The 16,946-nt window shown below is 36.5% G+C and overlaps 2 protein-coding genes and 1 long non-coding RNA gene across 3 annotated transcripts; all 3 read left to right on the forward strand.

The window, feature by feature from the left end:
• The first annotated feature begins 515 nt into the window (after positions 1-515).
• On the forward strand, positions 516-2,934 carry LOC146735201 (uncharacterized). Its single transcript, XM_085507166.1, has one exon. It carries the CDS (start codon positions 550-552, stop codon positions 2,086-2,088), a length of 1,539 nt encoding a protein of 512 aa, XP_085363292.1. The 5' UTR covers positions 516-549; the 3' UTR covers positions 2,089-2,934.
• Positions 2,935-14,882: 11,948 nt separating this feature from the next.
• LOC146735202 (uncharacterized) lies at positions 14,883-15,302 on the forward strand. Its single transcript, XM_085507383.1, has one exon. The coding sequence runs from the start codon at positions 14,883-14,885 to the stop codon at positions 15,300-15,302; it is 420 nt and encodes a 139-aa protein (XP_085363509.1).
• Positions 15,303-15,832: 530 nt separating this feature from the next.
• Positions 15,833-16,119, forward strand: LOC146735203 (uncharacterized). The gene is made up of 2 exons (XR_014931333.1): positions 15,833-15,919; positions 15,968-16,119. It is a non-coding gene; the product is annotated as an uncharacterized LOC146735203 (long non-coding RNA).
• Positions 16,120-16,946: the final 827 nt, after the last annotated feature.

The raw sequence follows: 16,946 nt of genomic DNA on the forward strand, positions 1-16,946 counted from the left end.
AACACTTCACACAATGAAACTCAGGAAGAGTACATTTCATGTCTATTTTTTCAAGATTTCCAAAGAAGTAACAATGCTGCACTTTAACAAATAAATACAAACCCTCTATAATTAGAGTGACTGCCAATTTATCAGAAGATTACCTGCATATACACATAGCGAATTATTATTTCAATGTCATATGGTATTCTTTGTATTATTAATGAGAAAATAACACAATTTAAATGTGCAATTTTAGAATTGCATGATAGTTCATTGACTTGAATTGTGTAATGTGATTGCTTGCTGAGTTTGTTGTTTTATTTCAAACTGCTGTCTACATCTAATTAGATTACATTCATATTGCATTCTAACTCATACACTCAGGTATATTATTATAACCTAATAGTAGAAGTAAATACATATTGTAAAATGTCTTTACATCCAGATAACAGTGAAGATGATGACGAAATCAACATGGAGACTGAAGATGTGCAGTCCAAGAAAAAAGTGTTTCAGTGCAAACAATGTGAGAAGTGTTTTATTTGTTCTAGCCATCTACAAAATCATATGATTGCACATACAAGGTTGAAGCCATTTCAGTGCAAACAATGTGAGAAATGCTTCACTCAGTCTAGCAATCTAAAACAGCACATGCTTACACATACTGGGTTGAAGCCATTTCAGTGCAAACAATGCGAGAAATGCTTCACTCAGTCTAGCCATATAAAACAGCACATGCTTACACATACAGGGTTGAAGCCATTTCAGTGCAAACAGTGTGAGAAATGCTTCACTATTTCTAGCAATCTAAAACGGCACATGCTTACACATACAGGGCTGAAACCATTTCAGTGCAAACAGTGTGAGAAATGCACGACTCAGTCTAGCCATCTAAAACTGCACATGCTCACACATGCGGGGTTGAAGCCATTTCATTGCAAACAATGCGAGAAATGCTTCACTCAGTCTAGCCATCTAAAACGGCACATGCTTACACATACAGGGTTGAAGCCATTTCAGTGCAAACAATGTAAGAAATGCTTCACTCAGTCTAGCCATCTAAAACAACACATGCTTACACATACAGGGTTGAAACCATTTCATTGCAAACAATGTGAGAAATGCTTCACTCGGACAAGTGATCTAACAATTCACATGCGTACACATACAGGGCTGAAACCATTTCAGTGCAAACAATGTAAGAAATGCTTCACTCAGCCAAGTGGTCTAACATTTCACATGCGTATACATACTGAATTAAAGGCATTCCAGTGCACACAATGCGAGAAATGCTTCACTCTGTCTAGCCATCTAAAACAGCACATGCTTACACATACAGGGTTGAAGCCATTTCAGTGCAAACAATGTGAGAAATGCTTCACTCTGTCTAGCCATCTAAAACAGCACATACTTACACATACAGGGTTGAAGCCATTTCAGTGCAAACTATGTGAGAAATGCTTCACTCGGACAAGTGGTCTAACAATTCACATGCGTACACATACTGGGTTGAAGCCATTTCAGTGCAAACAATGCGAGAAGTGTTTTACTTGGTCTAGCTATCTAAAACAGCATATGCGTACACATACTGGGTTGAAGACATTTCAGTGTAAACAATGTGAGAAATGCTTCACTCAGTCTGGAAGTCTAACCATTCACATGCGTACACATACTGGGTTGAAGCCATTTCAGTGCAAACAATGCGGGAAATGCTTCACTCAGTCTAGCAATCTAAAACAGCACATGCGTACACATACAGGGTTGAAGCCATTTCAGTGCAAACAATGTTACAAGGGTTTTATATATTCAAGCGGTCGAGAAGAACACGTGTGCACGCAAATTGTTCATTCCATAAAGAACGCTGATAAATTGGGAAATGAATTATTGGTTGTGTTAGAATGTTTGAAAACTGGACAGAAGTATAATACAAGCGAGGTTAGTAAAGTGAGTCATGGAACAGACTCATTCAGAATGTGCTTTCTTTCTAGAAAAGAAAGGACATTAAAAAAACACGAGATTAAGTTGAGCTATGAAATAGATAATGTAGACCAAAAAATTGCAAGACGTGGGGGCACAGAAACCTTCAGACATGTGCTACTTTTCTAACTCATGGCCATGTATGCAAAATGTGACCTGCACATCACGTTATCAGATTATCGTACAATGATATAGATGTATTATTTCAATAAACACATGTATTGTTTTGCTTTAATTATCTTAAGTAATTAACTTGTATAGACAGTATGAAGACATTCTCATCAGGTCACCAGCCAATTGTAGTATTTTTTTAAACAAAATTTGATACTGTATATTGTGTATCATTTGTATTTTTTTAGATGGATCCAGTTATGTAATTACAGCTGTCCTTGAGATTCAATAAAAACTGCATTTCCAATTGGGTACCAATGATTTACATATCCCAAGAACCACCTGTCAGATTCCAATGAAACTTGGTACATATATTTTTGTGGGATAATACACATACCTGAACATTTTTTACTTTACATCCGTTAATATTATTTTATTAATGTTTGCTTGATAAGTAGACAAACTTTAGCCGTTTCAATGGTATTGCGAAATTATGTTTCAGTCAAACCTGGTGTGTAGATGCTTTGGGATAATGCTCATACCCGATTAGCTTTTTATTAATAATCACAAATTTACATAATTTAGCTGTCACGGAAGATCAATACTAAATTTTCTCCGGATATATTGATCACGCATTGGAGCTTTATTTCTCACTTTGCAAAAGAAACTGATATTCTGTTTGAACTTTACTCAAGTCACAAACACAGTGTCGCTGGTCACAAAAGATAATGTGGCGTTCTCTTGCTCAGAAATGACACGATAGGCAAAAAGAGGTAATTATCGACCGAAGATTTCATAGCTGTGAAATATTGTTCTAGGTTAACATTGTGTTTTAACATATAATAAATGGTCAGTCTATTGTAATTGGTTATTTCTGAGTGACATTCTGTAGTTTAACATCTTTACACTGTTGTTAGAATTCTGAAAGAATTTTGGTTCATTTTGACTGTTTGTACCATACTTTTGCAAACCTATAATCAGCCTTCGCCTAGTAAAATAACTGGTTGAAATTATTAGTTACGTCATTCAATTCACACTCGTGTTTGAGAAGTTCGGAAATTGGTAAATTATGGTTATTATTTTGTTTGAACTTGATAAATTAGTGTGGGTCAAATGAGTACTGAACGAGCCTTGTGCTGGGTTCGCCGTTTTCACTATGGTTAGAGAAAATACCATTGGAGAGTAATCTGATTCAAGTTTTTTTTTTCAATTTCAAAGTGAACAAATAAAAAATGTATTTGTAAAATTGAAATAGTTTATAACGCTCGTTTCATTTGACATACACGCTAACTCTCATTGTTATCTCCATTGGGACGGTCATTAACACTACGATGTGATACAGATTTACACATACTGGGTAGCTTATCACTGTATTCATGGATTTTAATTAGTATAATACACTTGAAACGCCCGTTAAATGATTTCGGACTGTATAGACGCAAGTTCAAAAACGATATATACTCTATGCTACTAACATTATTGAAGGGGAATTGAGAGGTTCTGGACAACTGCATGGATACAGGTGGATGCACGAGAAATGCGTCAAACATGGAATTGTTATTAACTGTGAAACGGGGAAACGTCTCCTTCTTATTCTTGATCCAGAGGTGGTAAATCGCCGTCACAGAAGACTCCTAAGACGTCAGCAATATTGCTCATCTAGTCCGAAATACATATGGCACGTATACTGGTACGATCAATTGAAACACCATGGGATAGCCATGCATGGGGCAGTTAACGGATATTCATGGTACATCACGTGGATGTAGGCGCATACGACGAGCAATGATCCCAGAATGGTTGCTGGCTAATACATGTATGCAGGGATAAAAAATGAAGGATGCCCGAGGGTAAGCCGGGACAGAAAATGGGCATGTAGAACAGATGCAGAGATTCATACGACGAAATGATAACGATTCGCCGTACTGCTTTTATGTATGATACTAGTACAAGTAATCAACGTACAGAATTCTTCTTGGGCATTCTCCGCCACAAAAACGCACAATTTTAGATGAATTTGTTCTAAAAATCAAAGATGACGTGTATTTTTATGGCGAATATTTAGATAAAAACCTTAGACACTTTTGTTATTTAAATATTATACAGGCAAAATTTTCTTACAAAGCTCTTTTCATATTCATGTATGGTTTACTTGTTAGCATTTTCAAATAATTACATGACATATATAATCATAAATCTAATCAAATAACATGATCTATTACAAGAGGCTGGCGTTGTTGTTTTTATGTTTTAAAACAAATCGTATAAACTCGTTCATGAGAATCAATCGAAATTTATCGAAAGAATACTGCTGGCATGGCTCCAAAGAAGTGCATAATTTGTAATCAGTGTTTGCAATACAAATGAGTTTAAAATTGAATAGAACGTACATATAAAAACTAGGTACAGTATTTTGATCTACCTAACATTTCCGTTACTTTAAGAAATATATTCATCCATGATACAAGTATAAATACAGCACAAGTTTATGAATTCTCGTTGCTGTAGCTTGAATATTTAAAGAAATATGTTTATTTCCTTGTACTTGATACGTATATTGATAATACTGCTTTCATGTTTCATTTTTTTCGTTTCTAAAAAAAGAACCTAACGAAGTTTTTCGGGTATGGAATACTCTCAGAATTTGACCTTAACGAAATCCTGTCGTACCAGCAGGCCGTCTAATTATGTTGTAAAAAAACAGCTTGTGGACAACAAATTATAGTGTTCGCATTTCAACGGGGAAAATACAAGTTTGGTTAGCAGAGTGTACTCTCAAACGAAATTATCCACGAAGATATTTTTTAGCTCTGCCGTATTTTGGTGACAGAAAATTATTGGTCCCCACCCCGAGACCCATACGCCGCCGCCGACCTTACGTGTCTTTGCGGAACGATCTAAACTACTGAATGTGTTTCTAATTTGCAATGATGTGATTAAGCAAACATATAGTTTAAAGTTCGGACCAGACATGTCAGACGAGAAACATATAGGATTTGTACTGTATGAATGGAAAATAATAACAATCTTTGAAGAGATATGATTGTATTTTGTACGCACGTTTCAGATAAACTTTTGTACATAGTTATAATTGCGAATTTATCTAGAATAATTTTACTGAAAAACACTATATTTTAGGCAAAATGGCAAAGTCTACGTAGTAATAAAAAGTTTTGTAAATTTCAAGTGTTAAATTTTGCTGACAGGTACTCCAATGAGCAAAGAACAACAATTAAAAAATAAAAATATTAAGTAATTTTAACACTTTTGTCAGTTGTACTAATTTGTGTAATTTCGTCATCAGTATGGTTTACTGATATCATTTGATAACTTCTAATGTAAATATAAACATATTATCATTATCTGCGGTACATGCTATGATTTAAATAGATCTAGAGATTGTTCTATATCAAACCTTTTAAGGTTTATATTCATAAACATAAACATAAACACTGTGTACGTAAAATATGGCTTTACTAGATTGAGTCACGTGGTAATAATGACAGGCAATAATTAGGCTCCCCACGTTGTGTTTTTTCTCCAATATAAAAACCTATGTCTGGGAAATACTTCCAAATAGTCTCCCTGCAACAATAACATCTTTTACAAAGCTCTTAAATAATATTTATATTCTTATTCACACGATTTAACAGGTAATTACAATTAAATGAATTTGCACATTTCATTGAAACAAATATAAACACATTCTATAGAAAGCAAATATAAACACATTCTATAGAAAGCAAAAATATAACGACTTCAAAAATTAGTTCTCATTTCTGTACATTTGTTTATAGCCAACTCCTAAACCGATGAAGATGGATTACACATGTATTCAATTCAAAAAAGGTTCTATTATTATTTATGAGAACATGCAATGTAATAAGCTGTTTACGGTTATCATGTAAACTAAATTTCAACGACAATGCAATGCTGAATCCAGCAATACAAAATAATAAATTACAAAATAAAACTATGAACACCAGTCAGCTGGTGTGTAGTCTAAACACAAGCGACCATTGTGTTTCTTGCATTGCCCCGGTGTAGAATAAGAGTTGCTTATAGTAACACGGTAGAACGTCATTTTTATTGAATCAACATAATTATTACGCTCTATATTTTAATTATACTATATTTTATATTTTACACCTTTTAAAATGCAAATTATCTGTAATTGGTCTCGGTGGGACGTGGCTTTGCCAGCTTTGCAGATTTATCGCATTCGCAATACAGCAACAGCGGCTTTGTCCAGCTTTGTACGCAAATTTTCAACTGTAGAATTACAGACTTTCTACGCAACCTTACTAACCGTTCAGGAAACTTTCCGGAATTCCCATGTAACTTTAATAACTTCACAAACTTTTTACATAACTTCAAACACTTTCCACATAAACAACTTTCATCTAACGTACCTAACTTTGCAAGCAATTTTGCAGACTTGCCATATAGCATTTCAAACTTGACACCCAACTTTACTAAATTTGCGCTCAACTTCCTCAACCATCATGTATGACATCTATTTTGCTTTAAAATACAACAAATAATTTACACTCCTTGAAATGCTCAAGTTTGGTCGCCCAATTACGTTAATAAGCCTGTTGCCTCACTGGCCATTAAAATATGCAAACATCAAGTGTCTGAGGGCGCTCAACAGGAGACGAGACAGGAGTAATTTGTACCGAAATGTTTAAATCATTTTAAAGGTTATCAAGTTTAAACCCACCATTAACGCGAACAATTAAATCAGGTCTATTCGTGTATATTTTGATACATTGAAAATGTGCGGGTGTTGTATTGGCCACAACTTATTTCAACAAGTAAAGAGAGTGTTGATGTTTTCTATCCTTTTGGAAGGTGGAATGACGCACCTTTGTTAATTTAAAGTGAAATCTGACACCCGAAATTACAGCAAGTGCATTCAAGGGAATTTTAATAACCCTTATTTGATGCAACGCGAGACTGCGCGATAGAACACGTGGTCTGGCGATATCCCCTAGCACCCGAGAATGATCACGTGACACAGATCAATCTATCCTATCAGAATGGTTGACAACGCCGTTGTGCAACGGTGCAAACACATGTGACTGCTGGTTAGCTACTTAGCTACGTGGAGATAGTTTCGGTTAAAATATGTCAAACAAGACACAGATATCTGTTTACGATATTTTGCCGGTGGTAATGGCCCGACACACTAAAACATTTTCGATACTATTCCAGCTACTACAAGATTTCCGTAAACAAGAAATTCGGCAATTCATAAAAAGATCGAACATCGATGTCTAGGAAGCGACGCAAATTTTGAAGCCTATGGCGAGATTCCGTTGTCGCGATGGCTGGATGTGCAACATATGTCTTTTTGCTATTTTTGTTCTGCAGAAAAACTAAAAAAGAAATAAGTCATGTAATGTCTCTGTATTTTTATTTATAAATACCTCAGATTTTGCATCACTGTGCTTCAATTTACAGCATGCAGCTTGTCCCCAATTCCCACTACTTTGTAGATTTAGTAAACACAGAATATATTGCCAGTTACCCAACAAAATGTGCTTGGTGAGTTATGAAATCTTCATGTTAGCTATGCACAATTTACATTAAAATTATATAAATCTGTTGACTAAAATGTGACTGTAGGATGGCTATTTATGTCGAGTCTTTTCTTGATTTCTTTCATTTTTTTCGTATATGCGCATGCGCACACAAGATAAGTCTCATTTACGACAAATCTTCCAAGGATAATTTACAATACTGCAATTGTATAGACTTTTAATTTAACAATACAGACTTCGCGTGCGATTTTACAACTTTGCATGCTATTTTAAAGACTTACCACACCACCTTACTAACATTCTGCGTAACTTTACTTTTCCACGTCCACGTACTTGCGGCATTGCAGACTTCCAACACATATTTCCAACATTACTTCACCAACTGTGCATACAACTTCACAGACTTTCCACACATCGTGATTGAATTTCCACACAACTTCCCATCTTTTCACGCAACATTGTATTTTTACAAACTTTGCCCACAACTTGGCAGGCTTCTCACGTAACTCACGCAGGCATCTTTGCTGACTACCCACTAAACTTTGCACATCGCTTTGCAGAATTGCCACGCAGCAATACATACACCTGACGTTGCACCTGCACGCAGACGTTCTTAATAATTCTACACACTTTGCCCACAATTTTACAGTATTGTCAGGCTGCACAATTTCATTTATCCACATTCCATGGAACGTTTCAGACGCTAAAGGTTACAAATTTTCCACTTAACTTTACCAACTTTCAACGTAAGTTTATCAACATTGTATTTACTTTTAACAGCTTTGCACACAGCTCTACTAACTGTGCATTTTTTACAGACATATTTCATTGCTTTTCAGCCTTTCCACGTAACTATTCCCGCGATTTTACAGACTTTTCACGTAACTTTATCAACTTTCGCGCAACCTTCAGGCACGCCACAGCAGGCTTTGCACTCCCCTTTGTAGACATTCTATGTAACTTCGAGTAGTTTGCATGCTGCTTTGCAGACATATTGCTGAAAGAGTCAAGCCATGACGCATGCTTACATTGCCAGGTTTATCTTTTCAAGGCTTCATACATGGACGAATAAATCATTTACATGAACTCCGTACAGTTACTCAATCTCCCATAGATGTAATGTTATTTGTAACATTTTCTATGAATTGACCGTTGTGGGACTATCACAATTTTCTGAAACAATCGGCTGGGCAACACCATTGTACACCCAACTACATCGTACAGGCACAGAACCATTGAAGTCAGTACTGGGTTACAAATAGGTTACCACAATCGAGAAATTTTCCGATTGTGATATTTCTTATATATTCTCACCGTCGTTATCTCGTTATCTCATTTATTTAAAATGTATAGACGTTTTCCGATTCAATAAATGAATTTCGAACAGTCGCCCAAAATGCGCTAACAACTCTGTCCATTTCTTTCTTCTCAACTTACCACTTCACGTATGGTAATTTGAATTTACTAGACCAGTGATTGAATTATTTCGTAGTCGTTTAATTATATCAAACAAATCACCGAATAACAGTGTCAAGCGTGAATGTGGGAGATACCAAATGTTCAATTTGCATACGTTTACATAGTTTACAAATGCGGTTTATGAGCTGTCATTTATCTTAAATTCTCTTTTCTGCTCCCAAGAGTATATACACACACAGGTGGAACTAAGCTTGTTCTGTATTAAGTGAAGTAACTCGTGAATAAATCATTCAAGGGTGCTCCAATAAGTACGTGATATCATAACATTTTCAATTGAAATACAATTATATATAATTTAAATAAAAATTAGCTTTAGGTTTAACTTTCTTTGGTTCGAAACAATTATTTTTCTATCGCATTAATAATTAGATGGAAGTATTAGACATAATGTGGTTATAGGCGTGGTAGGTGACGGTCTTATGTAATAACAAACATGTGGAATATCTTGTTTTTCTGTCATTAAAAATTGTTGATTTATATTTCTAGATAACTGTTTTCATATTGATACTATGACGTTCGGTCGAAGGAACACATATCTGCTCAAAGTCAATTAAATCTGACATCGCCAGAGGGTTGGATACTTTTTTATTTCTCCCTTCTACTGCTTTTGAAAAAAAACTATGGTATTCACTAACTCCGTTGAAAGCCCAATGTTATGGTTGTTAGAGATTCAGATTTGTTGCTTGAACCTTCAACACCATGTTTGGGAATGTGTTATTTCAGACGTCATTCATCATTAAACGAAATTCAACAACAACTTCACAATAAAGGCGTTACTTGAATATCATTGTTACTGTAATGTATTCATTTGTCGCTTAGAAAAAATAAAATATATTCCCTGAGACCCTCTAAATGCGGGAAAACATTAAATCATAACACTACTATATAATGATCTTCGCACTAAAATACCATTTTCTTCTTTTTTTCTCAATTCTGGTAATCTAAATAGTAATTTGCTCATTGCCTATTGAGTATATACTTATGGAACGTTTGTATTTCTACCGCTACTTTCACACATTGTGGTGATCTATTCACAGGTACATGGTTCCTACTACAAGACCTTGCTGTCTTCGATTTGTTACGTTTTGAAATTGAAATAGAGTACGTTCGTATTATGAAAGTGTTATTATTGTGATCAGGCCTTTGTACTGTAATTCCTCCAAACAACTACACTCGTCCCCATCCCCAAACCATTTGCGAAATGTTACGATTAAGCCAAAACATGAAATAGGTATCGCATTATTCAGTCAGTGTCAGGTTCAATAATGCAAATCAAAGTTTTTTCGAAATGTTTGGAGTTGACTGAGGGGAGTTTGGTGTTAGCGATGAGCATTCATCTGGCTTCAAGCCTTGGCGTCGACCTCTCTGTTAAATGGTGTCATTTGGCATTCATTTGTTGAATCCCTGTGCTGTACATTAATATGTGAAAATTGGTGCAATAGATATGAATATTGTATAATTGTGAATTCCTATAAAACTTTGCAAATAATATGATCTAATGAATTCCATGCCTTCCGCATTGCAATAAACCATTAAATGAATATGCCGTTGAAAGTTGAAACAAAAAAGTGGTAACTTCAAAATAACTCTTATTTAATGCTTGTATCATTGTTAAATAAACCATGGGCTAGTAGGGAAATTCCCTTTTGAGTAAATCAACACGATTGGAATCCTGAGTGATTCTAACGGCGTCATAACGAAAGTGTGGCATTGTTTCATTGTTTACAAAACTTTTGTATATTTTCGCAAGGAAGGTCAATCACGCTTGCGTGAGATGTTTGTATAAATCACTTTTGTGGATATTAAACGTGAAAATCGAGTACACTGTCCGCTGGCCCATGGGAGACAGCTGATGAAATTTTCCAAATGAATCCAATTATTTAATAAGATAATATAATTTCATCTGAAAAATTAAAACAATGATATATAATGTTGTTGTCACAGGGTGCTAGTTGGGTTGAGCTAAGGTTTCAAATTGTCCCAAACAAATGACACCCATAACACCCCTGTGAACTGGGTCCTTTAATAATTCGAAACTTAGGACAGTTGTATAATTTATATGCGACATAAACAACAAGTACACGCTACACGAGTAAGGTTTAAACAACGTACTTTATTCCACACACCTAAAAGATGGGCAGGAAATGCCTGACCAGTTACAAGGGGTAGTGGGGTACACGTTGTTTTGTTACACAAAAATATAACACTAGAAATATAATTCAGTAATAATATTGTAATATTTCCACACGGGAAAAGGGTAGGCAAGAAATGCCAAACCCTCTATAAAGGGGTAGTGGATTACGTTATACTATTACGGGGAAATGCCTAAATCGATAATGTAAATAATTGTCTAACATAGAATCTTGCATGCATGCATAAAACTAAGAGACAAACGTACATAACAAACAACGGACGCAAATAATATACTGGCGATCGGACACAGCCCTACCTACATACAGTTTCTTCAAACTAGATGAAAACGGGTCTTTGCGTGATAACGTTGTATTTTCCAGCGAGTCTCTGCTAACGGTGGCGACGACGGTAATTACAAAACACAGTCGGAAGCACTGTAGTCGTAGAATACACGCTGCACACTCAGTCGAGCACGATACCAATCAATTACAGAGTTTATCTGTCCAATATTCGTAACTTGTAGAAGGAGAGTGGTCCGGGTGGATTCCCTTGCACCGCAGTACACCTCCGTAGCCAGTAACATAAATTAGAAGGCACATCCAGTTCAGAACCAAAATCGGGAATGTCATTCACTGGCGAGTTTCCCCACTCGTTCACTGCAGTAGGCCGGAATTGGCCAATAGAATTATCTTTATGATGCACATTCCGTAGATCACAATACTGTAATTTGTATGACAATACACAGTGTATTGTTCTAACGTTACTTGCAAACGCGTGATTAGTAGACACGTAAAAAATGGTATACTGCCAACAACGGCGAACCGACGTCCTCCAGAATAGATCACAAACTCCCATGATGCAATATTATTCAATGGCTTACTGTGGTACCTACAAGATCGGACATCCACATTTGATCACATGAACGTTCAGATCGGGTTCTATCAAAGTCCGCTTCCCTAGTGCTGACTAAAAGAAACATCTTGCCACTCTATATTTAACAATTATCTATCGCCAAAAACAACATTGCCTATCTATCGCCGTAAGACAAACACAAAACGCCACAATCACGACATACAACATAAACATGATTTAATGTTTGACATTCGTGACACAACTCCCCCTTTAAGATGAAACGTAGTCTTCATCTAAGAAGTCAGGATTGTCAATCATTATATCATTAGTTATCGGTCTCTGCACCAGTGCTGCGACTTAAATAATCAGCACCAATATTATGAGACCCTTTTATAGCTACTATTCTATAATTATAAGGTTGTAGGGAAAGAGCCCAGCGCATTAATCTGCCATTCAAAACTTTGGCACGGTTCAAATATATTAACGGTTGGTGATCTGTTTCAATCACAAATTCCCGTCCATGCAAGTATCTCTGAAATTTATGGATTCCCCACACAAGTGCAAGGCATTCCTTTTCAATGACTGAATAAGAGGTTTCCCTATCCAATAATTTTCTACTTGCATAGGCAATAGGAAATGCATGGTCACCTTTATTTTGCAATAAAACTGCTCCTAGTCCGCAGTTAGACGCGTCTGTGCGTATTATGAATGGTTCCGCAAAATTTGGTAAACTCAGCACAGGTTGTCTACTCAACATTTCCTTCAAATCATCAAAAGATTTTTGCTGCGGCTCACCCCAATTCACCTTTTTAGGCTGTCCCTTTCTTGTTAGATCACTCAGGGGGGCTGCTATAGTGGAAAAATTAGGTACGAATTTTTGGTAAGACCCAGCCATACCCAGAAATGATCGGACTTGTTTTATTGTACATGGGCGTTTTGCCTGCAAGAGTGCTTCGACCTTTTCAGGTATCATTTGTAACAGCCCATGACCCACCTGATGACCTACAAACTCTAAGCTATTATATCCTATGAAACATTTACTTGGCTTTGCCGTCAACCCTGCGTTTTTTAAACGAGTTAGAACCTCTGCAAAAATAGTCATGTGCTCTACCCAAGTTTCTGTATAAATCAAGATATCATCAACCATGTTCACCACCTTTCCATCTAAGCCCTTGAGAACCACACGCATAATGCGACTTAACGAGGACGGACTATTTACAAGTCCAAAGGGCATGTAAATAAATTGGAAAGGGCCCAAAGGAGTCTGGAATGCGGTCTTTTCCTTGGCCTTTGGTGCCAGTGGTATTTGCCAGAACCCCTTTGATAGGTCTAATTTGGTAAAATACTTGCCTTCCTCGGGATTTGGCATTGGTTCTGCATCGAAAATGGTAATCTTGTTCAACTTCCGAAAGTCGATACAGAACCTAATTGCGTCATCCTTTTTCTTAATGAGTACGATTGGGGAGCAATATGGGGAGTTTGATTGTTCAATGACCCCCATTTTCAACATTGTTTGGGTTTCATCCCTTACTGTCTTCTCCAAGGCATATGGCAGGGGATATGGACGTGATCTGATTGGCACATCGGAGGTCAAATGAATATTATGTTGCCCTACTCTACATTTACCAGGAATATCCGACAAAGTGTCAGCAAATTTCACAAGTAGCATGCTAACTACCTTCGCTTGTTCGTCGTCTAACCCTTCCCAGATGTGCACATCTTTAATGCTTTCCTTACCTGCAATAGTGATGGTTTCTACTAAGTCGGCAGTCTCACGACTTGGATCGTCTGCCCACGAATCGTCCAACTCGTGACCATCGATTAATCCAACACCAACACACTCCAATACGCCCATATGTTTATTCACAGGCTCTTCCGATCTCAACTCGTATTTTTTTAACAGGTTAGCATGATAAAGCTTAATCTTACCTTTCCTTTCAATCTGATAGTCCATCTGACCCACTCTCTCTTTCACAATGTAAGGCCCTTGCCAATGCATTCTTAACTTGTCATGTGCTGTAGGGAGTAGTAGAACATGGTCACCTACCTCAAATTGACGCTGTTTGGCCTTTTTGTCATAATGAAATTTGTATCGTGACTGGGCTTTAGATAACTCCATTCTAGCGAGTTTACACGTTTCTTCTAATCTGTCATGCAGATCCAACACATACTGGTAGGTTGACTTCACCTCTCCAGAAGTAGACTCACCTGTCCACAATTCTCTCAGAATTGACATGGGACCTCTGACCGTTCTTCCATACAAGAGTTCGAATGGTGAAAAGCCAAGGCTCTCATTTCGTGCTTCCCTATAGGCAAATAATAATGGATCTACATACCGATCCCAGTCCTTTGGTCTTTCATCACACATTTTACGGAGCATTGTTTTCAAAGTTCCATTGAACCTTTCCACAAGTCCATTGCACGCTGGATGGTAAGGAGTGGTAGTAATCCGCCTAATTGACAAAAGACGACTTACCTCCTTCATCAGGTCACCCACAAATTGGGTTCCAAGATCAGTCAATATCTGTTCAGGTACACCCAACCGACTGTAAATTCCAACTAAAGCTTCAGAGAAAACCTCTGTTGTGATTCGTTTCAAAGGCACCGCCTCGGGATATCTTGTGGCGTAATCCATAAATGTCAAAATATATCTATTACCCTTATCTGTTACGGGATCAATAGGCCCGACCAAATCAATCACAACCCGTTTGAAAGGTACGTCTATAAGAGGCTAAGTGGTCATATTAGGTGATGCAACTTTACATCACACAGACCACTTTCCTTGATGCCTTGTCAACATAAATGTTGTTTTTCTCTACTCAGGCATTTGGTGCGACGTTTGTAGTGCTGAATTTTATCCAGGCAACACCTGCCTGTCAAGACCCAACTGATGCCGAACTTCGCCAAAAGCTGAGCAATTATTCCCCTAATGGAATTGGTTTCATTGCAACGAGCAGCGCGAACGCTGCACCAGACGATAGCTCATGTCCACTGACTTACAGCAATGGAGCTCCATTATCAATACGGTCCACTTGCCCATTCTATCACTTACAAAACACCGACACACTGCGATACCCTCCAACTATGCTGGACGTTCAGTGTTATGATTGTGACCAATGTATCTCAGATTTGTGTCCAAGTTATCAACATCCAAAATGGAAATGCGAACGTGTTATGCAGATTTTATACGGAAGTGTGTATCAACGGTGTATACCAGTATAATGCAGTTCAGACTAACGTTGCTGTCTCCTGTGCTTGTGGCAGGAAACGTATTTGATTGGCTGTTGATTCAGTCACCGATGTCAAAATTCAAACTGAACGATTATGACCGTAATTTAGAATTAATTTGCTTTCATTTCAGACAATATACATATTATCTTTATTATACTTGCCAATTTGGTAGCGTAGGTGCTAAAATACTTAAAACTGACTACTTAGTTCAACGAATCACTGTAAACGAAAAATTAACTCACCCAGCATTATTTGGACAAAATAACTATAACTGCAAGTATTGTTGTAATACTGCTAGTTGGGTTGCGTTTTACGTTCACAGTTACTATTATTAACAATCATAATGACATTACTGTAACATTAATTTGCTTTTTAGCTATCGAATTTGTAATCATTTTTCGCAAGGTCGATATCTCTTCTCCTTCTGAGCATGCGTGGTTTACACGTTCATTATATGACATTATATGCTTGGCAGTAAGTTCGAAAATCTTCATTCGTCAAAACATTATTGATTAACGAGACAACTAAGACAACAACACTGTGAACAACAACGGAATGATTATATTATTTATATTTTTATTCAGACAATGTTATGCGTACGCACAGTAGTCACGTTTTAGTGACAATTCTGTCGTTTACATTAACAATTTCAAAAGGTAGATCGAATCTAATTTAACCGAGAACTACATTCTTCGAACATTTTCTTATTTACATGGATCTGATATTGTTTTATATTTTTATTTGTTTTCATGAATACTTCAGTACTGAATAAACATACTATTGCATGCATACTCAAGTTCAAGTCAAATGTGGCGATTAATTTTAAATGATTGAAATTATCTTTTCTACACAACGTTTTCTCCCGTTCATGTGTGCTGCTGGCGCTGGCTTTTTTTTCCTGCTCTTCCTATTTTCAGTTATAATGCAAATGAATGGGCATTGTATACATTTCAAACTAAATTGTTGAATATAGTAATGAAATGGGTCTAATTCGAACAAACGAAAATGTATTACTTGGAAAAGATTTCAATTCATTCGTTGAGAAGGTAGATGTAAGCATATATATTTCTCGTAACGTTACATGTAATGTTGTCCATTTCTACTATGAACAATAAAACATTTCCGGTTTATCCGGACGCGCAACGCAATAAAGATAAACTTACATAACTTTTAAAAGAATTTTCATATCAAAATATTCTATTCATTAAAATTTATCTGTCAAAGCTGGGAAGTCTCGCCACAGAAACTTCTCCCACCCCTCAGTAAACACTACTGTCTGTTTTGAAGAGACAATTTTGTAATTTAGCACTTGATATCAGTTCGTTCATATTACGTTGCTTCTTTAAACGCAACCATCCCAAAAAATCTGGTTTGGGATTAATTTCTTAACTTGCTTTACATATACATGTTATAATAACCAGCGCCATCTTGCGGATTGGTGATCGTAAATTGTACTGTGAGTTTATTCATTATGCTTAAAACATCCACGAAATTTGCAATTATAGAATGACTATCATAAAATTGGCATTTTGATCTTGATTTGTATACCAGCTTTGGTGCGTTATGATGTTATGTACTCACCTGCAATGCCTATCACTGACACAAGTAGTTTTTCATTTTATTTTCAAATTTACA

The sequence above is a fragment of the Saccoglossus kowalevskii genome, chromosome 13 (genome assembly GCF_978046115.1).
Source record: "Saccoglossus kowalevskii chromosome 13, keSacKowa6.1, whole genome shotgun sequence".
In the NCBI taxonomy this organism is placed as follows: domain Eukaryota; kingdom Metazoa; phylum Hemichordata; class Enteropneusta; family Harrimaniidae; genus Saccoglossus; species Saccoglossus kowalevskii.

Coding starts and splice junctions, on each gene's coding strand:
- LOC146735201 (XM_085507166.1), top strand. CDS start 550: ATGATTGCACATACAAGGTTGAAGCCATTTCAGTGCAAACAATGTGAG.
- LOC146735202 (XM_085507383.1), top strand. CDS start 14,883: ATGTTGTTTTTCTCTACTCAGGCATTTGGTGCGACGTTTGTAGTGCTG.